General features: G+C 44.4%; 1 protein-coding gene across 2 annotated transcripts in view; it reads left to right on the forward strand.

The window, feature by feature from the left end:
- The window catches only part of MBD2 (methyl-CpG binding domain protein 2), a 205,561-nt gene extending 187,053 nt beyond the window's left edge, over positions 1–18,508 (forward strand). For both annotated transcript variants that reach the window (XM_029579956.1, XM_029579948.1), the window contains 2 exons: positions 12,367–12,508; positions 18,003–18,508. In XM_029579956.1, the coding sequence (XP_029435816.1) occupies positions 12,367–12,496 (130 nt within the window). In that variant the 3' untranslated portion in view covers positions 12,497–12,508; positions 18,003–18,508. The remainder of the gene's footprint in view (positions 1–12,366; positions 12,509–18,002) is intronic.
- Positions 18,509–22,063: the final 3,555 nt, after the last annotated feature.

Below are 22,063 nucleotides of genomic sequence, written 5' to 3' on the forward strand. Positions count from 1 at the left end.
GTTGGATACTTTAGAAACACAAGTGAAACAGTTGGAAGTTAACAATATGTTAGTGAGAGATAAATACATTTTACTTGTTAAGTATGAGAATCTTGAAAATATGGTCAGGAGCAGAAACTTGCAATTGATTCATTTTCCTAAAGATTCCATAGTACCTTCATAGGATATATTTAAGAAATATGTGCTTGAAGCATTGAAGGTTCAGAGGCAGTGTTTCCTCCAATTTCCAGGATTTATTACCTTCCCCCAGGGTAAGAGGGGGGAAGGTAATAAATCCTTCCCCCCTCTTACCCAGTTTGATAATTTGAATGTTTCACAAATCCTGTAAAAATCAGATTCAGATCTGTTGAGGACCGCAGCTTTGCTTGTATAATTGGCCCTTGTTACAGACAGAGATTTCTTTTGTGAAATTTTTTTATGTAACCCCATCCCGGTGTGCAATCCTAGAACAGATGAAGCCACAAACTAATTTGTACTCTTCGGGGCAGGAACCCAGTCGATCTGTACTATGTCCCTTCCTTCCCAGGATATAGGTGCGATAGAATTGGGGATGAAAGGAATCCTCTCTGTTCCCAGTGCAAGACGGCTAATTCTCTCTAATTCCTGATTTCCTTTGGAGATGTAATAATTAATCTTACTCTTTATGCTGGGATGCCAAATAATGACTGGAGTCACTGTATTAGTGTCCAAAAACAATCCTTCACTAATAACACTGCTTGGAAATGGCGCAACTCTTAGTCCACAGCAGTGCAGTGTAAAGTCTGGTTACAGTGTCTTCCTCAATCTGTGCAGGAATGTCTAGCGCCAGACCAGGGGAATCCTACCCTCCCGGACATGGAAAAATAGGGTCCTTAGGTAGCAAGGGCAACCTTTGTATGGGCAGAACCACCTTTTCCAACTGGCAAGGATATAAAGTTACTGTCTCTGCACAGAGAGATAAAACTGTCTCTCTCCCTGGAGTTTAAGCATCACCAGATGGGTGTCCTTTTGAATCTTAGGCTTTGCCTTTACTCACTGTTAGATGATTCAGACCTTCTTTGTTCTTATGCAGAAGGCAGGTACAGGACAAAAAAAATTGCTTTTTGTTTTCGGTTTGTTTCTGGGAGGTTTATTTTTTTCCCCCCCATGAATTTCGGTTAATGGATTGTTTGATTTGTTTTTATTCGAAAGAAAAAAAAATCAAACAATTAAAAAAAACAAACCTTAAAATGATGAGAACATGAAAATGAGAACTCCCGCCTGCCCCCCTGCCTGAAAAAAATGCCAGGGCCGGGATCCCACCGGACCCCACTTACCCAGCCCAGTGGGAATCCAATCCGCAGGCTTCGACCTAGGCCCAGGCCAGAGCCTCAGCCTTGTGTAGCCTTGTGTAGACACAGTATGTTGCTGTGAAATTTGCTTGAGCCAGAGGTTGGGTTCCAAAGTCTTGGCCGGGGCCTAGACCCAGGCCCGATTCTACAAGCTGGAGGACGGGTCCCAACGCCGGGGCCTTGGCCCGATTCTAAAACCTGATCCAGAGATCAAGTCCCAATGATGGAGCCCCAGCCCAGACCCAGGCCTGACACTGAGACCCTTCCAGGAGACCAAGTCCTGGCGCCTGGGCCTCAGGACAGGGACTGGCCCAGCTCTGGGAGCCTCTTCTTATTCTTCTTCCTTCTCTAGCATTTGCAAGCCAGATGACACTGTCTGCTGGGTTTGGGCCTCTGCATCGGGCCTTGGTCAGCATCAGGGCCTGGCCTTTGTCGGATATCCAAAGGATCAAGTAAATTTGTTTTTGTTTTTTTTTTTGTTTAATTTTCAGGGGTATCAGCTGAGGCCTTGGCATCAGCCTGTACTTCCACCAAGACCCCAGCATTGAACTTGGGCCTAGGTCATAGTCCCTGCTTTGGGTCTTGTCCTATGCCCTAAGCGAGTGTCTGACTTCAGGCCTAGACCTAGGCCCAAATGGTTAGTTTGAAACGAAATGAATGAATAAGATTCATATTCAGGGGCCCCCCAAATGAAACAAATTAGCCTTATTTGTTGCATTTTCCAGTTTCATTTTAAACAACTGCACATCCCTATTATGCAGTCTTTGTGCTTTTATTTGAATCCCTGATGGGAGGGATCCCTGTGCGCAGGCTTTCTGGGCTTCTGTCAGGCCGGAAGAGCAGTCAAAACAAACTTTTTCCTGGATGGTAAACTTAATCTTCTCAAAAAATTGAATATTACACTGGAGTGTACGCTTATAGTAGGTCACTGGCACCCCCTTCCTCATTGAGGGTATGGAAGGCAGGTCTTCCCTAACCAGCCCCGACCCATGTTTCCCAGTTCCCTGGGCCAAGGAGCTGAACAGGCTCCAGTAAGGCTCCTACCACTGAAACATTAAATTTAAAAAAATACACTCAGAGGGAAACTTTCACCAGACAGGTTGTGTACTAGCTGGGCAGAAATCCCTCCGGACTCTGGCCAGGACCACCAAACAGGGCTTGCTTGGCTCCTCTGACTGGGCCTGTAAAATAACAAAAACTAACCTCTCACTCTGCCTCTGTACTAACCCAAAGGACTGCCTTTCAAGCTGTAGAAAGGGCACGGTTATTTACTTTTACAAGTGGGACAGCCATTCCAGAATCCACAAGAGGAGGGTATGAATTTGAATGGAACCTCCTATTAACCATCCTACTCTGACTAGAGGACTGATATTAAACACCCAGGGCCGGATTTTATAAATTAGCGTGATCGCGTACTTTTGTTCGCGGGATTTTAATAGATACGCGCGTATCCATTAAAATCCGGGGTCGGTGCGCGCAAGGCTGCCCAAAATCGGTAGCCTGCGCGCGCCGAGCCGCACAGCCTGCCTCCATTCCCTCAGAGGCCGCTCCAAAATTGGAGCGGCCTCGGAGGGAACTTTCCTTCCACCCCCCGCACCTTCCCTTCCCTTCCCCTACCTAACCCACCCCCCGACCCTATCTAAACCCCCCCTACCTTTGCGCAAGCCGGCCGGCTGCCCCGCTCCGAGTTCCAGTCCCGGGGGCTGGTCCGGAGGCCACGGCCACGCCCCCGGGACGAAATCACGTCTGCGGCGCCGCCCCCGAAATGGTGCGTCACGCGCGACATGCCCCCAAAACACTGCGTCACTGCTGACACGCCCCCAACACGCCCCTCCATGCAAGCCCCGGGATTTACACGCGTCCCGGGGCTTGGCGCGCAACACCAAGCCTATGCAAAATAGGCTCGGCGCGCGCAGGGGGGGTTTGGGGTAGGTTTTCGGGGGTACGCGTGTATCCCTTTGAAAATCTACCCGCCAGTGCTTACTGGTACAGAACTGAGTATCTGTTGCATTTAAATATTGTGATGTCTTATTCAAGGGTCACAAAAATGGAATGTTTCCTTGTGTTGTTCTTGCAATACAAAAAAGAGAGAGCAGTTTTTAATCTTGAGACCTAACCCGTTGCAAATGGGTGCAACATTTATGTTAAGATATTTATGTAAATGTGTTGTTGAAAATCAAGGGTGAAACATCTCTTCTTCAAACCTTCTTAACTTTCCTCTTTTATATCTGGGAAAAGTGTAGTTGGACCTCCTTAAAGCTGCCTCTGCCAGGGATGCAGGATTGATTTTGTCCCCTCAGTAGCTGGCTGCTAGTTTTAACTGTGCTATTATGCTCCCTTCTCCCCCTCCCCCCCTACACACACACACACACACACACACACACACACACTTTAAACTTTGGACAGATATTCAAGATGAATGTTATTCGTTTAGTTCAAATCTTTTTATTGTAGCTGGAAGAAAATTCATACAATGAATAATGAGAGCATAAACATGAACACAGATGGGTAAATATACAGGAATACAGGAGATAACTATCTCATAAATACCAAATGAAGTGCTAACACTCTATGAGAAACATCACAGTTTGCAGCTATGAGTCAAAAAAGGAAAAGGGGGGAGGGGAGGAGGAGGGATGAAATTCAAGAAAGATGAAAATAATGGTCCACCAATCTTCACATTGCTTTCCAACTTGTGACCCAACAATATGGGATCACTGCTTCCTTTTCATATTGACAGTACATGCAGACAGTACGCCACCAGAAATGAGTTTACATGTTTTACTGCAGTATCACAAGCTTATTAAAGTATGTGCTAGATATTATTGCACAGATGTTCAAGGAGGATGCATAGCACATACAATTGTGTGCAAACATTTAGGAAACACTGGTCAAATTGTATGTTTTCATTGAATCTCTAAGTGACACAACCTCTTCATAATACAAATATAAACAAAACATCTTCCTTCTGAAAATTTTAATGCAAACTTAATATTTATTTGCTAAATTTATCAGCTTCAAACTATAGTGAGTATGGTATGTACAAAAGTTTGGGCACCCATCCAGTTTGTTTCATTACTACTTTTTTAGAAAAGAAAAGGTATTAAGGCCCAAAAGGTTGATTGACTCATTAAGAATTCAGTTAAGTAAAGACAATTCCACTCTTCAACAAATACTTTGGTCCGTTTAACGACTAGGGGTTGCGATTGTTGTTCTTGTGTCTACTTTCAACAGCTCCTCTAAGCAGTTGTCTGAACATTTGGAAATGAAGATAATTCACTCTTACAGAAGCAGGGGAAGACTATACAAAATTATCTAAACATTTCAGCTAGCAGTTTCAATTGTCAGAAGCATTGTTAAGAAATGGAAGTTAGATGGAAATGGTGAGGTCAAGGCAACTGGAAGATAAAGAAAAATATCTGTAGAACCGCCTGAAAACTGGTCAGATGTGCAAAACAAAACCCAAAGAACATTGCAAATGACCTGATGAATAGTTTATCTGGGGTAGTTTTCCACAGGTCCAAATCTTAACCATCATTTGTGTAGGGCAAGACAAGTGATCACCTGGGGGGGGTCACCCTGGGTGCTGCCAGCATCACCCATTCTGCCTTGACTGAAAAGTCCCATTGTGACTGTGGCACATCCCCTCCTGCCCAGTATGCTACCTTACCTAAAAGAAGATTCCCTGGTAGTCTCATGACAGCCCAAAGTGACTCCTAGTTCTGGACCAGGTGTGTGTGTGTGTGTGTGTGTGTTGGGGGGGTGCTTTTGCCCAGGTCACCATTTGCCCTAGAGCCAGCTCTATTCCATAGTACAGCATTACTTGTACAGCAATGATCCTCATGGGAGAGTTATCAGAAAGAAACATTTTCTATGACCTCATCACAAAAGTAATCTAAAGAATGCAAAACCAAAACCTTGATAAATCTGAAACTTTTTGTTACAAACTGCTTTTGACTGATGAAAAAAATATTGAACTGCTCTGCCACAACCACACAACACACAGTTGCAATTGTTAGCTGAAAGCATTTTGAGATTTTTTGTTTTTTAATAGTCAAACCCTGCTTTCTCAGAGTGAATTATCTTCATTTTCAAATGCTCAAACAGTCATTTAGAGGAGCCCATAGTTGTTAAAAATAGACAGAGCAATAATCACAATTTCAGAGGTTAATAAATGTAGAGTATTTGTTCAACAGTAGAATTTAAATCCAGTTTAAAAGCTCACCTTTTGGAAACTGTTTTCACCTGACTAATTGAAGGCCTAATATGTCAATTAAATTTTTGGGCCTTAACTTTTTTTTTTTTTTAATTAGTAATGAATCAGCTGGAAGGGTGACTAAGCTTTTGCGCTTTCCATATTCACTGTTTTATTATTTTCAATCTGTTAAAAACAGCAGATAGTAATTTTGTATTAAAAATTGCAGAAAGATGGCTGTTTAACGTTTTACCATGTAGAAGTTTCCAGCTTCTGTTCCCTTAGAGATTCAGTGAAAAATACTGTTTGATCATAGATGCCTAACCTTTTGCATACAAATGTATGTTACTTTCTGGTCTTCTGCTTTCTACAGTGAAAGGCTGTTTAAGGGGAGAACTTCAGTGGCAGAGGTGGTCCTTCTTCTAGTTATGGAAAATGCAAGACAGGTCAGGATAACACTTGGATCTCATCAGTTTTACTCATGCTCCCCCTTTGATTCTCTGTAACCTTGGGAAAATCACTTCATATCTCTGCGCTTCACTTTTACCTAGCTGTAGTTTGGTATTAAGAAGAATAATAGCACTTTTCTTTTTTTCGCTCACCTCTGTGAAAGCTGGCATTCATAATGGGGATCAATCCTGGTAATCTGAGTGTAGAGCACAGAAGTAAGCAGCATATGTTTCCAAAATATTAAATTATATTTCCTCATAGTAAAGATGTTATACAAACCAATTATTAGTTTGTAATATATAGAATAATTAACATAAAGGCTTAATAAGTGTGCTCCACTATCAGTCCTCCCCCCTCCCCCCTTCCAATAATACACTGAGACATTATGTGGTATTAAATTCGGTGGCAGTTTTATTACCGACATGTAACCCGAGCCCTCACAAACAACAAGTTTAACCTATAACATGTTGGCCCCTCCCCCTTTCCCCCTCCCCTTCCTTCCTCCACCACCTTGAACCCCGGTGGCGAAGATAGTCCCCTCCTCTCCTCCCCCTGCCTACTCCGCCTCGCACCAGCGAGAGCAAGCTCGAACCGGGAACTTGGCCCCTCCGTTCGCCGGCCAAGTTCCCAGCTCCACGAGGCACAGCTCCCCTCCTCCAACCATCAACCCTACAGAATTTCAATAAACCTGGGCTCGGGTTAAACCTCCACAACTGCGACAAATGCATTTACAGACAAAGCTTCCTCCATACTTAAACAAAACAAAGGGTGGGCGGGCAGGACAAAGTTAAGTGCACCTTCTGCTCGCTCTGCCTGACCCGATGTGGCTGTCTCCCTCCTTAGCGTCACCACCTCCCCACCACTCCTGGCCCCGGATTTCAAATCTGCCACTTAACCGTCACTCCCCTGTTACCTGCTCTTGTCTTCCCGCCCTTGTGCATCCCCTTCTCCTTCCCTTAGCCTTCTTACTGACTTCAGTTACCGCTCATTAATCTAATGTTATAGTCGCAGTGCTGGATGAACCAGCACCGCTGCTGTTTAACATAAAGGCTTAATAAGTGTGCTCCACTATCAGTTCTCCCCCCCCCCCCCCCCTTCCAATAATACACTGAGACATTATATGGTATTAAATTCGGCTGCAGTTTTATTACCAACATGTAACCTGAGCCCTCACAAACAACAAGTTTAACCTATAACATGATGGCCCCTCCCCCTTTCCCCCTCCCCTTCCTTCCTCCACCACCTTGAACCCCCAGTGGCGAAGATAGTTCCCTCCTCTCCTCCCCCTGCCTACTCCACCTCACACCAGCGAGAGCAAGCTTGAACCGGGAACTTGGCCCTTCCGTTCACCGGCCATCCCCGTGTAGCGGCCCCCCCCCAAGCTACACGAGGCACACCTCCCCTCCTCCAACCATCAACCCCACAGCATTTCAATAAACCTGGGCTCGAGTTAAACCGCCACGGACAAGCCGACCCTTGTCGACTTGTTCCCCCTACTGTGGCCTTCTACCACTTGGCTATTTCATTTTCCAGCCCTTCTTGCAGGGAGTTATTGAATAAATCCATCCCCACTTCGCATAAATTGATACTGTCCCCACTAAACAACCCTGCCTCCCCCACCCAGGACCACTGATGTCTCACCCAGAATCCCCCTTCCCATCCCATCCAACTCCCCAACTGCCTGTTCAATTTCTTGACCCCGGATTGCCAAATCGTGTCATCCCTATTTTTTAAATGTATAATGACATCTGACCACCCTAGCCAGACTTGTGGCCAGCGGATCATAATTTGGGAAAAGTCTTTCTTCATACATGTGAGCAATTCCCAACAGGACTTGCCCCAATGTCATTGCCCCCCAGGTGGATGAGCAAGATATTGGGCGGGCCCCACATATCAATCCTCTCCTGCATGAAGGGAAGGAGGGTCATCCCACATCATTCCCCGTTGACTGAACCACAACAATCTCCAACTCAACCGTTCCAGGTCTATGAATTCCCCATAAGGGTGCTTCAATGCATGACGCTGAGCTTGATGGATATAGGAATGGCCCACGATCCAGGCACATCCTGATGTATGCGACAACCCCAAATGCCCTGAAACAGAGAAATAAGCATTAGAATTCAAATTGCTTGCCCCACCCTCCCCCTTTCTTCCCTTCTATTGCCCTCCTTAATAATGCACATATGTCCTGAATGCATTGGACTTCCATCTTCCCAAACGTTTTATGCCTTCCACAGGCATACCTGCCTCCGCTGCCAAAGTCGCTGCTCCAATTCGGAATGAGTGAGAGCTGTATTCTCTCCCCTCCTTTCTTACTGCCGTAATGACCATATTTAAAACCCTGCCAAACTGGAACCTCATCAAAGGCGAACCGTCCTGGTGCACTAAAAAGGAACCATGGACTTGGGGACGAAGGCATATATACTCTTGTGTCCTTCTCACTGGGCAGAATGAGGCATGAGGGGTGGGGACCAGCTTAATGAAAGATCCCTTACCTGCCTGGTCCATCTTTGATCTGGGAACACACAAGGTCACTTCGTGTTCCCTGACTTGAACACAGTGAACGGGGATCCCTATCTCTCTGCTACCACGGCTGGACTTGGCCACCAGCTCGCTTGATCCTCAGGGCTCCAAAGAAGGCCCATAAAAAAGCGACCCAAAATAATGCTGTCTTGCAGCCTGACCAGCAAATGGATGGCAGCTGGTGGATCAGCTCAACCAAATCATCATACCGAATTGGTCTGCGCCTATCTTCACTGGTGCCCGTCCCCTTCTGCCAACCAGCTAAGATCCTTCTCAACCGAAAACTAGCCATGGGGTTGCCCCATCCACTCAACTTTTGGAAAAATGAAAAACCGGCTAAGTGCGATCGGATAGTGGCAAAGGTTTGGGTACCCCCTTCCATAGCTCTGACAGGGAGGCCAGGGCCGGATGCCCCTTGTCCATGAGAGGCCCCTGTCAAGAGAGGCCGGCTGGTCTTTCTGTAAAACTCTCCACGGAGGAACTGGTAGTGGACGAACTGCTATCCGAACTAGAAGTGTTGCCATAACTACCCCGCTTCTTCCCTTTCTTATGTGTACGTTTAATGGAATGTAAGTCCTCAGTACCTGGGTAACTCTGTGTAAGGAATCCGGGAAGGTGGCGCCCCCTCCTGGTCCTGGTCTCTCCCTGCTTTGGAAACTGTCCCGTCCTGTATCTCGACCTGTCCTGGGGTCCGTGCTAGGGTTCCACGTAAAAGGCCCCTGTGGCTCCATCGCTGTGGCACCTGAAAAAGAAAAAGAGCCAGCCACAATACCCATCCTAGATTCAAAATACCGCAATCCACGTCTATTCTCTCCCCCCCGCAGCTGCCGCTCGCGAGTCCTGTGCCCAGGGGAGGCTCTCTCTGAAACCATCCCTGACCTGCAACCCCTCTCCCGCGTGGTGCTCGCTCCCCGGCTGGTAAGGTGGGAACTGTATGTGCCACCTGAAGGCAGGGCTCTACCCTCGGACACAAACGAAGGTTTGGCAGGAAAAGGTTCTCTGCTCCTCCCCCTCGACCCGGGCGCTCTGGGGCCCATGGGCTGCCCCCCGAACTCACTGCCTGTCACACTCTGCTCCCTGCCGACTGGGCCTTGCAGGCTTGCTTCCCAGGCTGGCGTGCAGAGTCGTCCTCTGCTCCGGCCTTGTAACCTCCGTGCACCCTCCAGTCTACTCGCTGGACCAGCCGGCCGGCCTCTCCGGCTGGCGCTGGGCGATGCTGGTCTGCACCCGGCTGGGCCCCTGGTTTTCGGTGCTGCTGCAGGGCCGCCTGCCCGCGAGGATGGCACCCCCGGCTCGCTGCAGGTATCTTCCGTTTGGGACGCTGCGCTTCTCTGCTGCACGGCGCCCTCTCCTCGTGTCTGGATGGGAGCCTGGGGAACCTCTGGGAGGGGGCCGTCCGCATCCCGGGAGGGATCAAGCGGGAGTTGGCCTGTAGGCACGGAAAGGGGTGGGGGGCCCCACCGGTGGCAATGGCTGCTCAGGCTGAGTGGGGCTGGCCGCAGGGGCAGCCATGGGAGGGCCACTGTCCTGGCCGGTACTTGGTGTGGATGCAGGCTGGGGAGGGGGGGGGGGCAGGGCCCACCGGTACAGGCCTGGGAAAATGGGCGGTGACATGTGCGCGCCTACCCCTCTTGATGGATAGGGCAAGGGCCCGGTCCGACTTGCCTCCTCGGTCTCGGTTTCTCCGCATATCCTAGCTGGGAAAACGTGCTAGGGATGGATGAAGCTGTAGTGACGCGACAAAGTTAAGTGCACCTTCTGCTTACTCTGCCTGACCCAATATGGCTGTCTCCCTCCTTAGCCTCACTACCTCCCCACCACTCCTGGCCCCGGATTTCAAATCTGCCACTTAACCGTGACTCCCCTGTTACCTGCTCTTGTCTTCCCGCCCTTGTGCATCCCCTTCTCCTTCCCTTAGCCTTCTTACTGACTTCAGTTGCCGCTCATTAATCTAATGTTATGCTCACGGCGCTGGACGAACCAGCACCGCTGCTGTTTTATCATTGCATCTAGTTAGGATAAAATCTAAGCTGCGTTGATCAACATTCTTGGAATTTACAGGATATAAGACTGTACAAATCTGTTCTCTGCTGGCAAAAAAGAGCAATGAGACACACTTCAGGGTCACATAACGTGCCTGACCAGATCATGAGTCATGTATGTGATTCCATTGAGCTGCTGCTATTGTAGCAAGACAATTACAGGTAAGTAGCAAGCAGTTTTAATGGTCATGTATCTGGTTCACCTGATCAGATCATGTGCTGCATCGATGCAAGTCATGTGACCCACAAGTACAACTCATTCTGCTGTCATCAGAGAATGACTGTTAACAAAGTATCAGTGCCCATTTTCTGTCATTAAAAAAGATCCCTTGTCATTTGTTTTTCACCATTCTTATTTGCGTACCTGCACAATTGGCCTAGTTTAAATATCTGTTCTATTAAACATCTCATCGTGTTAACAGTTTGATTTTGTCAAAAAAAAAAAAAGATTTGCTGCATTTGAAGCTTTTCGTAGTGCCACTGCTAATTGTCACTGCAGTCCATATGGAATTGAAGTTTAAGCCGTGTGTTCTGTAAATTAATTATAGGAGTTATCCCTCTAAAGCCAGCAATACCACATAGGAAAACTGTGAAACTGTATGTGGTACCCCTAAATATTTGTTTCTTTTGAGCAATTTTCCTTTCATGATTATCAAAACATGGCTCTAGCCAGCAAAGCGTACGCCGTGACGTCATGCGCTTCGCTGGCTAGAGTTCCCAAATTGACGGTCGCTCAAACCAATGAAAGCACATGAACGCGCGTGCATGACGTCAGTACGTCACGCACGCCCGTCCATGTGCTATCATTGGCTTGAGCGCCCGTGCACTACGGGCGTGCGTTCGTCCATCTTCGCCGGCGGGGGCCGCTGGAAGCCGCTTTCGCCGCTGGCTGCCCCCTCCGGAGGACGGCAGAGAAGGCTGAAAGGGCTGAAAAAGAAACAAAAAGTAAGTTGGTTACACTTATTCACATATTTTACATGTCGAGTTGCTTCGGGAGTTGGGGATTTTAGGTTTTTAGGTTTTACATATTTTACATGTCGAGTCGCTTCGGGAGGAGGGGATTTTAGGTTTTTAGGTTTTCTTTGGTTAAAGTTGGGATCCACTTCCTGGTGCCTGTCATTTCAAATGTCATTTGAAATGACAGGTACCAGCGCATCCAGGATACTGTATAGGCGCTGTATAAAGCGCCTATACAGTAAAATGGGTTGTGCGGGCCTAACGCTTCACGGACGCTTCTTGGACGCGGCTTGCATTTGCATGCAATTTTAATACAGTATCGAGCGGTAGGTGAGCCAGACTGTGTGTGCGGCAAACGCGGGTGCGCCCGGCACTAATGCAGCTCTTCCTACCGCTCCTTACTGTATCGGCCTGATAATGAGCTATTTAGAGAGATGGGTGGAGGATCCTAGAAAGTTTCACTCAGATTCAGTCAAAGTTGAGTGAGTATATTTCACTGTTGCTTTAAATGTGAACTACTGATGCTGACTATGTATTTCTCAAGCTGCTCCTGGAGTACTCCCTCAACTGGTATGATTTTCTGGTTACCCACACTGAATATGCATGTGAGAGATTTGCATGCTCCACCCTCCACTGCATGCAGATCTATCTCTTGTATATTCCTTTGTGTGTATCCTGAAAACTAGCTTCTGGGGTACTCCAGCATCAGCTTGAGAGATATTAGTATAATAAACTGTTGAAACCATATCCCTGTTCAGCTAAATTAACTTGATATAGAGTAATCTTCATTGCCATAAGATTTTACTTTTAGCGCCTCTAAAGCCAGGAGTCATGCCTTCACTCATGATATGTAGCATGTCTGTTTCAGTTAAATTAATTCATTTTCCAGAAAACAAGAAGAACGGGTGCAGCAGGTGCGAAAGAAGCTAGAAGAGGCACTGATGGCAGATATCTTGGCGCGGGCCGCTGAAACGACAAGAGGCACAGATGTGGAGATGGAGAGTGGGGATGAAGAATAAGAAGATGATTAGGTACTACTAAATGACAGCAGATGGTAATGCTGTGTGACACCAAAGTTGTGCAATTATCTCCAGATTAGCACCTGGCTGCTGCCACTACAGAGCCAGTCAGGCTGTCAAGGGGTTAAGTTTCCAGGGAATAGAACTGGAAATTGGAAATGAGCTGTTTGGTCTTCTGAAGCAAGTTCACTTACTAGAGACCTGGGAGAAGTCTTTAATTACAAATGTTCAACCGTAAGAGGACTGCTGCAGAAAACCACTAAACGGGTTTTTATTTTTATATTCTAATACCAGAAAAGAAGTTTAATGTGGACTTCTTAAGATAAATTGCACTAAATTTATTTTTATGTCTGTCCATTATGAAAATTGTGCTGCCTTTTACAGCCTCGCCAGATGTACACATCCTCAGCCCCTTCTACTTTCATTAAGTTTGTGGCAAGCTATTGAGGATAAAGCACAACAGAAAATAGAAAGCTGAAATATCTTAGAATTAATAATAAATAATAATAAATAGTGACCTGGTTGGTTGTATGCAGACAGAATTGACCTTTGTGTAAATAAATACACATCCAACCATGACTGGAAAAAATGACTTTATGAGCTTTAGATGTTGTGAGTTATGAGTATTTAACTAAATTTGCTACCCATCTGTGGCAGGGTAGTGTGACAAGGAGATGAGCAATATGACTGAAGATAATAGAGAACCTCTCTTAGCTCGGGCAGAAGAGCAGTGGGCTACAAACCAGGGAAGCCAGGGTTCGATTCCCACCGCTGTTCCTTGTGACCTTGGGCAAGTCACTTCACTCTCATTGCCTCAGGTGCAAACTTACTGCCTGATTCACTAAGGCTTTTCTTCCATTCTGCGTCTATGGAAAAATATCTTGATGAATCAGGCCCTTAGACTGTAAGCGCTCTGGGGATAGCGAAATACCTACAGTACCTGAATGCAATCTGCTTTGATGAGTTGAGAAACAGAATATATATTTAAAAAAAAATATATATATATAGAGAGAGAGAGAGAGAGAGATGCTCTTTCAGCTTAGTGGTAGAGTCCCTGGTCTGGAGTCAGAAGATTGCACTTTCGAATCCCAAAGCACCCAGTTGCAAAAATGGGCTGCATTACTGCACAGTGAGTATAGAATCTTCAAACAGCAGCTTAGTAAACATTTTTAAAATTATCTTCTTATTTCCTAGATGGCCTTTTGCATTGAATTACGCATAGTAGCTAACTTTTAGCCAGACAAAATTGTGGATAAGCTTTAAGCTGGCCCATTTACAAAAGACTTTATCTTGCGTTTCTTCTTTCCTTTTGTATGGATACCATGTTGGCTTCTAGTCCATAATTGTCCCCAAACTCGGTCCTTGAGGGCCACAAACCAGTCAGGTTTTCTGGATTTCTACTATGAATGTGTGCGAGATCCTTTCTTTAAGTACTGCATCTTTATTTATTTTTACACATGTATAGCCCATGCATATTCATTGTGGAAATCCTGAAAACCTGACTGGGTTGGGACCTCCCCCCCAAGAACTAAGTTTGTGGACCCTCCTCCAGGTCTGGATTTCAGGGTATCCACGATGTATGTTCATGAATGTACATTTTGCCTAAGAAGTGGTTTAATTTTCATATTTTGTTTATTCTGAAAACCAAGACAGAGTTTGAGAGACTCTGTATTTTAGTGCAGGGTTTCTCAACTCAGTCTTTGGTACACACCTAGCCAGTCAGGTTTACAGGATATGCTCAGTGCTGTACAGACACACGTAAGGAAACAGTCCTTGCTCTATAGAGCTTACAGTCTAGTAAAGGTGAACATAAATGTCACACAAGAGAGTGTGAGAAGTGCTTAGGATTTAAAAGCAGTTTCACAAAGGTGAGTTTTTAAACTGGACTTGAATACAGCTATAAGAGGGAGCAGAACACACCAGTACAGGACGTCTACTCCAGGCACGTGGCACAGCAAGGTGGAAAGTTCGGAGTCAAGAGCTGGCAGTGGAGGAGAGGGCACAGATAAGAGTGACGTGCCCAGTGAATGGAATTCACAAGGAAGGGTGTAAGGAGAGAGAAGGTAATGAAAGATAATGAAAGCTGCAGCGTGAATGCATTTATAGGTGAGTAATAGAAGCCTGAACTATATGCAGAAGCGGACAGGGAGCCAATGTGGCAGCTTTAGAAGAGGGGGTTACATTGTCATAGCGACACTGAAGAAAAATAAGTCATGCAGCAGAATTTTGAATAGATTGCAGTGCAGAAAGACAGTTCAGTAGGAGGCCAGCAGAAAACAAGTGTCAGTAGTCTAAGCAGGAGATGATAAGAGAGTGCATGAGCATTTTGGTAGCATGCTCAGAAAGGAAGGGATGGATTTTAGCGAAAGGAAGAACCAAAATACTTTAACAGAGTTTTGGATCTGCGTAGAGAAGGAGAGAGAGGTATCAAAGATAACCCCAAGGTTATGGGCCAAGAGGACTGGAAGGATGAGAGTGCCATCTACAGAGACAGAAAAAGGGGTAAGAGGAGATACGGGTTTTGGGGAGAAGACGAGATGTTCTTTCTTGGCCATGTTAATGTTAAAGTGACTGCGGGACATCCAAGCAGCAATGTCAAACAAGCAGGCTGAAATCTGAGACTGAATCTGTGGTACATTTTCTGACATAGAGAGTTAGAGCTGGGAGTCATCAGCATAAAAGTGGTCCTGAAAGTTATAGGAGAAGATCAGAGCCTCGAAGGAAAAAGTATAGATATAAAAGAGAAAGGGGCCTAGGGAACAGCCTTGAGGCACACCTACCAATAGCGAAATAGCAGTAGATGAAGAACCACCAGAGCATCCAGTAAAAGTATGATGAGAAAGGTAAGAAAAAACCAGGATAGAGCCAAGTCTCAAAATTCAATTGAATACAGTATGTCTAGGAGTAGATGGTGATCAACGGTGTCAGAAGCAGTGTACAGGTAAAAGAGAGTAAGGATCAGGCAAAAAGAGGTGATAATGCCATTGTACAGGTCCTTAGTAAGGCTTCAGCTGGAGTACTGTGTTCAGAGCTGGTGCCCGTATCTCAAAAATGATAAAGACAGGATAGAGGCGGTCCAAAGAAGAGCAACCAAATTGGTGAGGGGTCAGCATTGGAAGACTTATGAGGAGAGGCTGAAGGATCTGAATATGTATACCCTCCAAAAGAGGAGGTGCAGGGGAGATATGATACAGAGCTTCAGATAACTGAAAGGTTTTAATGATGCTCAATCATCAAACCTTTTCCACTGGAAAGAAATCAATAGAACTAGAGGTCATGAAATGAAACTGCAGGGAGAACGACTCAGAACCAATGTCAGGAAATATTTCTTCACAGAGAGGCTCGTGAATGCCTGGAATGCCCTTCTGGAGGAGGTGGTGAAGATGAAAACAGTGTTTATTCCATGGGCATGGAATAAACACTGTGGATCCCTAAAGGCTGCTTGTTTCTCATTGCTGCTGGTCCTTTTCTGCCATCATTTCTATGGGCATGGAATAAACACTGTGGATCCCTAAAGGCTAGAGGATGGAAATAAAGAAAAGAGGGGAGTAATTGGGGGTAACTTGCTAGTGTGGCAGTTGCTACTCTTAACAAATAACAGTATCAAGGCTTAATGCAACTCCATCATTGCTCTCTGCTTCAATGGCAGTGGGAAAAGGGGGTTTGGATTCAGACAGCAACCGATGAGGGCCACGACTTTTACAGCTGGGGAACAAATAAACTTGGGGGTAACTTGCTGAGGTGGCTTTTACTACCCTTAATCATTAAGTCTGATACTTTTGATGCAGCTCCATCATTGCTCTCCGCTTGCACGGTAGGGGTTAGGGAAAACTGGATTCGGACAGCATCTGAGGGCCTTGACTTTTCCAGTCTGGGAAATTAATCATGGGGGTAAGCTGCACAGTGCAGCAGATACTGGCATAAGCTTGCTGGGCAGACTGGGTGGATCATTTGATCCTTTTCTGTCATCATTTCTATGTTTCAAAGTCCCTTGGTCTGCAAGAGCAATTTCTTTGGAATGTAGAGAGCAAAACCCAGACTGGAGTGGATCCAGAGCATCTTGAAACAATAGAAAGTCAAAACAGTGGAGTTGAATGGCACATTCAAGCTGTTTGGATGCAGAAGGGAGGGCGATGGAACGATAGTTAGCAGAGCAGGTAGGGTCCAGTGAAGATTTCTTGAGAAGCAGCGTGATCACAGTATATTTGACAGAAGAAGGACTGAGTATGTGACAGATGGAAAGGATGACTGCAGGGAAGATAGAACTGAGGAATCAGATGGGAATAGGGTCAGAGGAGCAAGTAATGAGTTTGGAAGAGGTGAGAAGATGGGTGGTTTCCTCCTCCATGATTTCAGAAAAGGAAGAAAGCATGGCAGTGGCCAACGAAAAAGAGGTGAATTTAGTGGGGCCGGAGGAGGCAGTCTATAGGAATTCACAATTCATCTTGTCAGTTGTTTTCATTGAAGAAGTCAGCCATGGGGGGGGGATGGAAGGTAGAAGCAGTTTAAGGAGAGGTAAGCATGGCAAAGACATGGCAGGGGTTGGAGGAAAGTGTGTTGGTCAGATGGAAAAATACTCTTGCTTGCAAGTATGATAGCTGACCAAAAGGAGGTGAGTATCAATTTGAAACGAATGGGATGTCAGCCAGAGGCATTCTGCAAAGTGGGCACAGGAACAAGGAAGCAAACTCTGATGCCTGAAATAGGTTTGCATGCATATTCATTGTGGATATCCTGAAACCTTGACTGCCTTAGGTGTGTCCCTAGGTTGAGAACCCCTGCTTTAGTATGTGTAACAAAAAATATATTAAAATAAGTGTAATTTGTGGTCCTTTTAAAGAAAGTGCTCTAGAAGTGCAAGAAACCAGTCAATTTGTGAAGCAAATGTGGTGGGGTTTTAAAACCAGTTTTCTGACCTCAGAAGAACTCTGGCAGGAATGACTTCCTGGCTATAGTGCTGTGAACAATCCAGTGGTTCTCAACTCAGTCTTCAGGAACTGTCAGGTTAGTCTGGTTTGCAGGATATCCACAATCCATATGCATGAGAGAGAGTTGCATGCCCTGCCTCCAATGTATGCAAATATATCTCATGCATATGGACTGAGGATATCCTGAAAACCAGACTGGTAAGGTGGACCCCAAGCACCAGGTTGAGAACCACTGGTGTACACGTTGTCCCCAAAGTTTGGAACACGGTATTTTTGTATTGCTTTCGGTTGCCCTGACATAAAAATGCTTTATATCAAGAGTCAATATGGATAGAAACAGAGAAAAGTGGATTTAAATAAAAAAAAAATACAAAAAAATCTGTTTTGAGGTGTTGATTTTGTAAGAAGCATGCTGAATTTCAGTCCTTTTCATAAAATGCACAAATACAACTTTAATCATTCCTCTAGAATATTTTTATTAGTTAGCAACTAGCAGGAAAGCTTTCTCACAAAAAGAAATTGCTTCCTTTTTTTTTTTTTTTAGAACTAACCTCCCTTTCTCCCTCTCCCTTCCACAGGTACATTGAGTGATTTTTGCACCAGAAGCAGGATAATTCTTTTCTCATCTCTTTGCTTATAAAGCAGAAGATATGGACCCATGCACATTTATATAGCTTTTTAATAGCAATAAACCAATGCCTTTCTAGACTTGTATTTTTGATGTACATATCTATATTATTATTATTATTATTATTCAAAAACAGTCTTTATTTTGTGTTTAAGAAAAATATCAAGCAATATCCTTAAAAGTAAAGCTGAGCTATTGATGCCAGGTTGCAAGCCAGGTTGTAGTCAAACAGCTCAGATTAATTTTTTTATTTTTTTTTTTATTACCTTCCGTTTTTTTTTGTTTTTTTTTATTTGGCTGTGTGAGAATAAATCAGGATGACTGCTTCCTTGCTTGAAGACTGTAGAGATTGTGTATTTAAACAGATTTTTTTTTAATACTTCTATTAAGAGAGAAGACACCTGTACATTCTTCAGTCATCACTGTAAAGATAAATAAATGACTATATTCACAGAGTGGCTGGAGATTACTGTTTTACCCTCAGATGGATGTTTCATTGGCAGCTGTCAGATTAACTGGGTCGGCTAATGTAGTGCGACCATTGCTCAAAGACCCTCATACCTGGAAAGGCTGTGATGATGCCCTCCTATTGCTGACCTTTCAAGAGCATGTTGCCTTAGGATACAGCCAAGCTTTTTTGTTTTTATTTTATTGTTAGCATATCTGTCTGAGTTCTCCGCAGTTGCTTTTACTTTTTAAGGAGCTGGAGCATTCGCCCCAATAGCATTGGTTTAGCTGAATGCTGCCGCTGGGTTTCTTTTCTGCGAAATTCATCTGCACTGCAGTCTGTCACTGAACAGGAAAAGAACTCCAGCAGGAGCAATGCTCAGAATAAGTGGATGCCATGCAGAAGGGAAATCAGGAAATTCATAGGAGTAAATCAAGGAGGTGCCCCAAAACTTTCAGTGAAAGCCAGTGTACTCCTGGAAAGGTAAAACAGAAAACATTTGAAAGGGAATTTCCCCCCCCCCCCCCATGAAATTGCAAGGCCAATCCTCCTGTGATATCACTTTATAAAAATAAAATTAAAAAAAAGCCCTTCAGGGATGTCTTTTATGTCTTTCCGTTCTCTTCAAGGCCATATCTGCTCACTGCTCATTAGGTAAAAACAAAGAACTGCAAGTTGCACACTCCGTGCATAGTGAAAAAATGTAGCTGGAACTTCAGAAACTGAAATCATCACTACATGGACCCGAAATGGTCGCATGATAAAAACATAAAAAAAAAAAATATTGTAAGCAGTAAATGGAAAAGAAATGAGCCAGATGTAAGAAAGCAGAATATGTGCAGTTTACACTGAGTTTCACAACTGGAATGACACTTTAATCGGTTCTGCCATTAAACTTCAAAAGTCTGTTTGTCAAAATACAGACATGAAGATCAGTACTGATGCATTTTGTAATGTTGTTGACATTGCATGCTACATGTATTGTTTTCTTACAGTTAGACTAGCATTAGTCCAGTAATGATAGGATAAAAATACACATCCTGTCAGGAATATTCAGGTCTGTATTCAGAGGATTTGTCCAGGTAACTTTATGGAGCACAGAGTCAGCAGCACAATACTGCCACATGCCGTGCAGCTTCCTCCTCCCCCCCACTAAAACAGCTGAAATGGATAAAGATCCAGAATTGGATCGGCAACCCAACCACTGGTGTGCTGTTCCCCAATACTTGTTTGTGCTTCTGAGCTTTGAAAACTCAGAATCACTAGTCTACAAATGTGACCAGAAGGCAAGGCTTAACCTAATTTACCATATATTTGTAGAGTCTGTTAAATAATGAATATTCATGATTCTGTAGCGCAGTCTTTGCCAACTCTGTCCTGGAGACTGACCTAACTAGTTTGGTTTTCAGGATTGCCACAATGAATATGCATAAGGTAGATTTGCATACCCTAGGTCTCCAATGGATGCAAATCGATCTCATACATATTCATTATGGGCCTGATTTTAAAAAGCATTTACTTGAGTAAAGCTGGGTTTAATTTGAGTAAATGTACTTTACTTGACAGAGTGGGCTGTTGAAAATCGCTACAATATATATACCATTGAACTGCCATAGGATTTACCCACATAAGTGCACTTTACCTGTGTAAATGGATTTTGAAAATTGCTACAATAGTAGTTACATTTATGCACATAACATCTTTTGAAAATTACCCCCTGTGGATATACTGAAAACCCAAATGGTTAGGTGAGCCTCCTGGAGAGGTTTGGAAAATACTGCCATCTTAAACTGGGAGGAGACAGCAACCAGAAGTAGAGGAAGGATAGCTACTAAGAAAGGTAATGGAAGACAGGAAGAGAACAGAGGGATATCAAGGAATTTGGTGTCAGTGCGTCATCTTGGAGAGCTGTTTATGCAAAACAGCCACCCTTGGCAGAAGGAGACACGGTTGTGGTCACAGTCACATAGACTGGATGTAATGAAATTCAGGTTTGGGATATGACCACTCTCAGTTTATGGTTCTTTTCAGACAAGAAAACAATGAGGGAGAAGTAACTTTTTAGGTTGGGTGCACAATAATAACCACAGAAATACAGGGATATTATGGAGAAACTGAATTACTATTTGCTGCCATGGAAAGCCTGAAAACTTCTCTCTACACAGAAGTAATATACAAACCTCAAGCACAAAGCAAAGAGGTGGAGTCTGAACCATCATCAGAGTGGCACACAAAGGAGATATTGCTTGCAGGAGATGTCATGCGACATGATGTGGATTCACACCCATCTGCTGCAACATCAAAGGGGCTTTTCTCACACAGCCAGCTGAAGATCCTACTGGAGGGGATACAATACTGAAGCTGGGTATTGCCAAATCCAGTATCATTGACTTCATGGTGAGAAACAATTGAGGGTCTCATGATCACCCTTTAGTGTGTTTGAATGTTAGGCTATGACCTGACCAGAACCTTGCTAGGATTAATGTCCTGAACTTCAGGACAGCTGACTTCAAGATGACGACTAATAGTGTAGAGGAAGCCCGATCTGAAATGTACAAGGGAACTATGGCCAACCATTAAACATGTAACCCCTGGGCTTGTTTAGCCTGGATAGGGTATCTAGAGGCCATATCTCAAATACAATCACTGATGGTAAACTTCCCTGCTAAGTCCAATATATTTTTAACCAGGATTCCCTGAGTGGGGGGGAGATGGAACTTTAAAGGCCCTTACCATTGAAAGAGTTAAGATTCAATTCAAAGTTATTGTATACAGCAGTGATAACAGCACTGATGAGAGTTCACTAAGCAGTAAAAGGCAAACTGGAAGCTTACTTGGTTTTCAACATTACTTTTACCAGATTGATGAGAGATGTTACAATTACTGCTGCAGTGCTATAATTTATTAAGAGATGCAAAAGCCAATTTTCCAAATTTATAAAGGTAGATTTCGTTTCTTTGTCACCATGGATTGGAGCAGTGGTAAACTTCCCTTCCATATAGATGGTGAACAGAATGATACATACATGGTAATGTAATAATGATGGCAGAAAAGGACCAAATGATCCAACCAGTCTGCCCAGAAAGCTTCTTCTAGTAGTATCTGCCATTCTGTGCAGATATTACTAGAAACAGAGGCTCTTCTCCTACCTCTCCATGCAGCTTATCATGTGTCTTAATCTCCTCACTGGACCTGAATGGCACCACTTATTATTATTTATTATTATTATTATTATTATTATTATTTATTTATTTAATGGCACCACTTAACTTATTTCCCTCTTCTCCCTTGTATATCAGATTGATACTAGTATTCCTCCTCCCAGAAATTTCCATAGATTGCAAAGGAATCTGACCTGGGGTTCTTGATGACTCCTTTTTTCTCCCCACTCTACTTTTCTCCCCAGTATGGCTAAATGTCATATGTCTCCAATGACAGGAAGTTCCCCTTTGGTAAAGGGAGCCTCTCCCATAGTTGTTAAAGCAGAAAAAAAAAAAAGAAAGTAACAGAGTCCCTAGTTAATGGGTTCTCTGAGCTTAAATAGATTAGCATTAAAAAAAAAA

This window comes from Rhinatrema bivittatum, chromosome 1 (genome assembly GCF_901001135.1).
Source record: "Rhinatrema bivittatum chromosome 1, aRhiBiv1.1, whole genome shotgun sequence".
NCBI classification, from domain to species: Eukaryota; Metazoa; Chordata; class Amphibia; order Gymnophiona; family Rhinatrematidae; genus Rhinatrema; species Rhinatrema bivittatum.